Source organism: Hermetia illucens, chromosome 4 (genome assembly GCF_905115235.1).
Source record: "Hermetia illucens chromosome 4, iHerIll2.2.curated.20191125, whole genome shotgun sequence".
NCBI lineage: Eukaryota > Metazoa > Arthropoda > Insecta > Diptera > Stratiomyidae > Hermetia > Hermetia illucens.
In genome coordinates, this window is record NC_051852.1 from 115573913 (window position 1) to 115580301 (window position 6389).

General features: G+C 42.3%; 1 protein-coding gene across 2 annotated transcripts in view; it reads right to left on the reverse strand.

The window, feature by feature from the left end:
- Nucleotides 1–709, reverse strand: part of LOC119654519 (sorting nexin-17) — a 33829-nt gene extending 33120 nt beyond the window's left edge. For both annotated transcript variants that reach the window (XM_038059960.1, XM_038059959.1), the window contains exon 1: nucleotides 647–709. In XM_038059960.1, coding sequence (XP_037915888.1) covers nucleotides 647–709 — 63 coding nt within the window. The remainder of the gene's footprint in view (nucleotides 1–646) is intronic.
- Nucleotides 710–6389: the final 5680 nt, after the last annotated feature.

The window sequence follows — 6389 nt, forward strand, 5'->3', positions numbered from 1 at the left end:
GGCAATCATTTATAAGATTGCACGCGGCGTCAACTCAAGCGTAACTCCAATAAACCCTCAAAATTCAAAAGCCTTAGAACTTAACTTATGGGGAATACTAAACATAAACTACTAAACATAATCACTGCTGGCCAACAGGATAATACAAATTTGATATTAGTATCCAAATAGTTAGCATATGGTATCAATTTACCTTGATTAGTACAAAAGTCTCAGTTTCTTGTTGATGATGATGGCCAAAGCATCAAAGCTAGGTTCATCGCAGCAGGTTAGTAGCATGTAAAACCTGTGCAATCGTTAAATTTTTAAATCGACGGTCATTTCCCCATACTAATACAATGCAATTGCTATGAGCGATATAGTACAGATTTTCGCATTTAAGTTCCTGGCGCTAGTTTATGACAGTAGTTGACAGAGAACTTTCCTTATGAGGTTTCATGTTTTCTCAACATTAGTCATAAGATTAGTAAATTCTCGCTTCAAAACTGTTGACAATTGTTAGAAACTTTTACACAGAACAACCTTCCAACTCTCAACGGAAATGCCTTTCTACGTCGTCGCCTATCATAGGCGCAACCTAAAGAGTCACTTCGAGAAACTAACCCCATCACTGAAGTTGCACAAAAGACGCAAAAGAATGACTTACCGTGTACGTAGATCCAGTCGCCTCATTATAAAACTCCTGGGTATCCGGTATTGAAAAATGCATCGCGGAAGTGCATACAACCCTTCTGCCACGAGCGCGTATTCATAAGACTCCTTGCAGCCCTCCGTGTGGAACTCCGTTTGCGGCGGTCGATAGCGAGTCTCGCAACTATCCTATTGTAAGTCGGTCGTAGCTGTGCGTCTGTGTCGAGGCACTTCACAATTCATTCAACCCACTCGAGTGCAGACCCTTTTGCACAACATCCAGCTATTGTCGTCGCCCGTCCGACATAAACAAGACAATGCACCGTGCAATAATGCGTGAATGCTCTGTGGGAACCCGAGCCGCGCGTCTAACCACTGACGGAGCCAACGAGCAATTATTCATTCGATGCACAGCACTTTCATTTTCGCACTCAATTCGCCAATTCATTAATTGACCGATTGGGATGCAACTCACTGCCACTGATTTGCGAAACGGCCAGATTAATTGGGCGACACAGAGCGGCCACAGTCGCTCTTAGCAAATTGTTTTATCAATTCTTTTGAATGGGCACCAGCACCACCCCGAAGCCCGCCACTCCAGCTCACTGGCCAGCATCAATATTCGCCGAAAGCCTCCAAACGCCCAATGTATCACAATGCAGGAACGGCCCACTGACTTACGGTTTCGTTTACTATGCCAGCGTCCAGCTTAAATGAACAGAATCACAAGCACAAATAATTTCTCGGCACTGACTTTGTATGGCACCAATTGGGATACGACTTGAGGCAGACCAACTTATTGATCACTTGTACGGCACTGAGGCGACTGAGATTAATTCGAAGAAATTCATACAATTTGTGCTCGCGGTAGCAGCTATCAACGAGATTAATTCAACAATATAAAAAATCAAGAATGGAATCACAAAAACACCCGAACGGCACCAGTCCTACTCGGGCTAATCGACTACAAGACGAGTTCGTGAAGTTAAAAATTTACATTTTGACAGATGAAACTCTCTCAGATTTGATGTGGCCCTCTCTCATATGGGACATTTTCTAGAATTTCCCACTTCCCCTCACAGTTGAACTGACAGCAATAAACTTTCCGTTGGCAGTATGAGCCGGGAACCGATTTTAAATAGGTTTTCATGAATTTTTCAGAAATTTTACATTACAATCCATTTTTGCCGAACTATACTTGCAGAGCGAATTTATTGGAATTAGAGATTATTAGAATACTTTCGTTGGCCCTAATTTCATCCTTGATCCTGTCTGGAAAATGACCATGTGTATCACAAATGAAATTATGCAATAACCCATTGATTGCCAATTGGCTCTTCTGTAGAAAATTTCAAACCGCTGCGCTTTCCTAAGGAGTCAACCTACTGTCTTCTTTCATGTTTTTTTATTTAAAATTTTAAATCGATATCCATTTTTTGTTTTTTTCATTTTGCAAAACTTAGAAACAAGAGCGGATTCCTTTTCTCTCTTTGCGATGTTAGATACACGGCTCAAGAATTCGGAAAAGGCTACTCGCCTCCTACATAATTATACACAATTTATCTACTGTATGAATCTCAATATTTAGCAAAAAAATATTTTTTGTTAAAAAAAGAAAAGAGAGACGAAGACGGGTACGGTTTCGTACCAGGGCAGAAGCAACTCATCAGACGCTGCCTCACCTCTGGGAGCAGCGTAACCGAAGCGGCTCGCAGGTGTTATACGTCGGACCATCCTACCTACTTAAAAGATAAAAGGCGCTGGTGGTGGTGGCGGGTTGTAGGTTAGTGAGAGAATCCGTCGATAACTCCCCGCAACATCGAGGACGCATGCAGAATGGGGTACTTTTACATGGTTTGAACCAGACTGTGTGAGAGTCCTAGGACATCAAGGGAAGCCGTGAGGGATTTAGGTACAATACCTGTAGCTGATAATATTATGGGAACTACAACCACCCGCTCGAGATGCCAAATTTCTTTGATTTTCTGAACCAGTGGCTCAAAGTTCACTTGTGGTATAGCCACATCAATAATATAAGCCGAGCGACCCGTGTTATCAACTAGCAGTACGTCAGGCTTGATTTGTGGTATGTGGCGATCAGTTAGAACTTACCGGTCCCAATACATGCTGCAAGCAGCACTATCAAGTACTGTCTGCGGCGCAATTGTTTTTAGTAGCTTTGTACTGATGAAGGGGGTAAGTCGCTCTCGAAATATATATTTACATTTAAAACTAAAAATTGTAGTTTGGAGGAAACTACCCCCCTGATAAATAGCACCCACATTCAATGGACTGAATTTGCGAATTTATTGGGGAAGCTTATTTGTACACATCATAGGCACTAAACCATGTGTAGATACTGCTAGATGTTAGGGCCTATGATGTATACGGATAAGCTGCCCTTATATATTCCACAGTATATTTATATTAGATTGAAATAGACGAAAATATATGGTGGCGACGTCAGCACCAAAAATCAAGAGGCAACAACAGCAAATGGCACTGGTCAATAAAAACAATAAAAATAGGAGATTATAATTTTCAGATCCTCGATAATTTCTCCTATATAGAATCGAAAATCACAACCGATAACGGCTCTGACGATGAAATTCCCGCACGGTTGTTGCCGGCCAACAGAGCCTATTTCAGCTTACTGAACTGACTTCAAAACTGTTCTGCTTGAACAGCCTCACCAGATGGTCAAAGCTCTTACTGCACAAGACAATAATCTTACCAGTCCCCATGTATTCCTTGAAGATCTGGTTTCTTAACAAGAAAAGTTGCGAACTCTTTACGAACAACTTACGAGCTTGTAATCTTGAATAGCAAAAAGGACATCGCTACAAGAGGTAACTTTCGAATAAGAAAGAGCAATGGTAGAAGACTTTTCATTATCTGGGATGGTAGTTGTATGCAGCAAAGGGAAACAATCTGAAAATTTTACTTCATTCTGGGTTTTGATCCTTAAGGTCCTAAGCACTCTGTCCGATTATCCGTTTAGCCGACTATATGTATATGTATTGCGACGAAATGAAATAAATAATGCAATTGCAGATGAGGTGTATTGTCTAATTGATGCGACTCTATTAACGTTGAGAGTCAAAAGAGAATGAACACATGTTTTTTTTTTACCTTTGTGATTAATTCACACCATATGTGATTTTCATTTGAACTACAGAAGGAACGATATGGAGTTTAATCATGCCAGTTTGGTGCCATTAAGAATTTAGTTTATAACTTTTAATAATAACATTTTAAAAAAATGTTGGCTGTTATTCTACAATAGAAATCATCACCAACGAGGCAACAACCGGTTTCCGGGCTAGGCCTGCCTTGATAAGGAGTAGACATCCCGGTTTTGGCCCGGGTCCACCAATTCGATATCCCTAAAAGCTGCCTTGCGTCCTGGCCTACGCCAACGTTCCATCTCAGGCATCGTTATCCCAATTTTTTACATGAGGAATACATGAGGACTGACAAGATCATTGTCTTGTACAGCAAAAAGTAAAAGCTTTGACTCTATGGTGAGACGTTTTGAGCGAAACAGTTTTTGCAAGCTAAACTAGGCTCTGTTGGCTGCCAACAACCGTTTACGGATTTCATCACCGTAGCTGTTATAGGTTGTAATTTTCGGTCCTAGATAGCAGAAGTTATCACCAGTCTCAAAGTTGTAGTTCCCTATCTTTATTGTTCTCGTTTGACCAGTGCGGTTTGATGGTGCATTCATTGACGTGCAGTTTGTACGTCTCGGGTCGTTCTTCCCACGATGTGGATATCGTTAGTATAGACCAATAGTTGTGTGGACTTAAAGAGGATCGTACTTCTCGCATTTACCTCCGCATCACGGATCACTTTCTCCAGGGCCAGAGGATACATGATAGGGCATCCCACTGTCGTAGACCATTGTTGATGTCGAATGGTCTCGAAAGTGATCTTGTCCCTTGAATCTGGCTTCGCACATTGATCAGGGTCAGCGTAGTCAGTCTTATCAATTTTCTCAGGATACCGAATTATCTCATGACCGTGTGCAGTTTTACCCTGGCTATGCTATCATAGGTGGCTTTAAAGTCGATGAAAAGATGGTGCAACTGATGTCCATATTCCAACAGTTTTTTCATCATTTGTCGCAGAGAGAAAATGTGATCTGTTGTTGATTTACCTGGAGTGGTATGGTATGGGCCAATGTTGTTCTGGACGTATGGGCTATTCGACTTAGCAAGATAGCGGAAAATATCTTATAAGATGGTAGGTACTCAGCAACGTGATACCTCTATAATTGCTGCACTGCGTGATATTTCCCTTTTTATATATGGGACAGATAATGCCTCATTGCCAGTCATCAGGCATTGTTTCACTGTCCCACACCTTGAGCATAAGTTAATGAACCACTTGGTGTAATTGGACGCCTCCATATTTAACCAATTCGACTGTAATTCCATCGGTTCATGACAACTTATGATTTTTAAGCCGATGAATTGCACGGACTGTTTCTTCTGTACTTGGTGGTGGCAGTATTTGTCCGTTGTCTTCAGTTGGCGGGACCGCTAACCCGCCGATGCTCTCGTTCTTCAGCAGTTCATCAAAGTACTCAACCCATCACTCCAATATGTCCATTCTGTCGGAAATCAGATTTCCTTCTCTGTATCGGCAGGATGAATATGGAGGTGTGTAAGGCGGTTGCTTCCTGTACTTTTTGAGTTCACCTAGATAATTCTGACTTCTTTTGCGGTGGGGGCCAAGTATGTTTGTGACCATATTTATGATGACGTTTTTCAGGTGGTTGTGAAGATCATTTATTGATTCTTCATCTTCAGGATCTCTATTGACTACGGTTATTGCGGCATCCATTTCCCCTTTATAGATGTTGCGGAGGGCTTTGCTGTGGATGATTGTCAAAGGGGATACTGGTCGGTGTTGGTATTCGAGCTCGGAGCACCAGAGGAGTCTATATGCCCCCCCCCCCCTATATGTTCTCACATTCATTGAGGCTGAGAGGTGGCGGCGTTCCAACAACATTTGGTCAATTTGGTTAAAATTGGTCCCGTGTGGAGAGGCCCACGTTTGTTTATGGACCGCTTTCCTTGCGAACCATATACTTCCAACAACCATTTCGTGTGACACTGCTAATTGAATAATCCGCAGTCTGTTATCATTTATACTTTTATGTACGCTATGGGAGCCAACGTATCGCCTGAATACGAGCTCCGTCCTAACTTGGCTGTTAAACTCCCCAAGAATAATTTTGATATCATATCTGGGACAGGCTTCGAGGGTTTGTGCTATTGCCTCGCAGAAGGTATCCTTCTCTGACTCTGCAATCTCCTCTGTAGGGGCGTAGACGTTAATGAGGCTTATATCTCTAAATTTGTCTAAAAAGCGCAGAGTGTATAGCCGTTCGCTTATGTTTTCAAAGCCGATAACAGCGGGTTTCATTTTTTGGCTGACTAAGAAACCTACTCCGAGCACATGGTTTACTGGATGGCCACTATAATCTATGGTGTAGCAACTCTTATCCAGGAAACCGGTCCCTGTCCAAAGCATCTCCAGTAACGCTGTTACATCAGCCGTCGTCTAGCTGCTCAGCAGCTTCATTTCTGTACAGGGAGCACACGTTCCATGAGAAAATGCGCAAATCGTTATTCCGTCGTCGTTGTGTAGTGAATCCAATCCGAGGCCCTTTTTGTGGTTTCGTAACAAGTTGTTTTCCGTGTAGGGTTGTTAGCCCTAGCCAACCCCCAACCAACCAGTTGGTACAATTT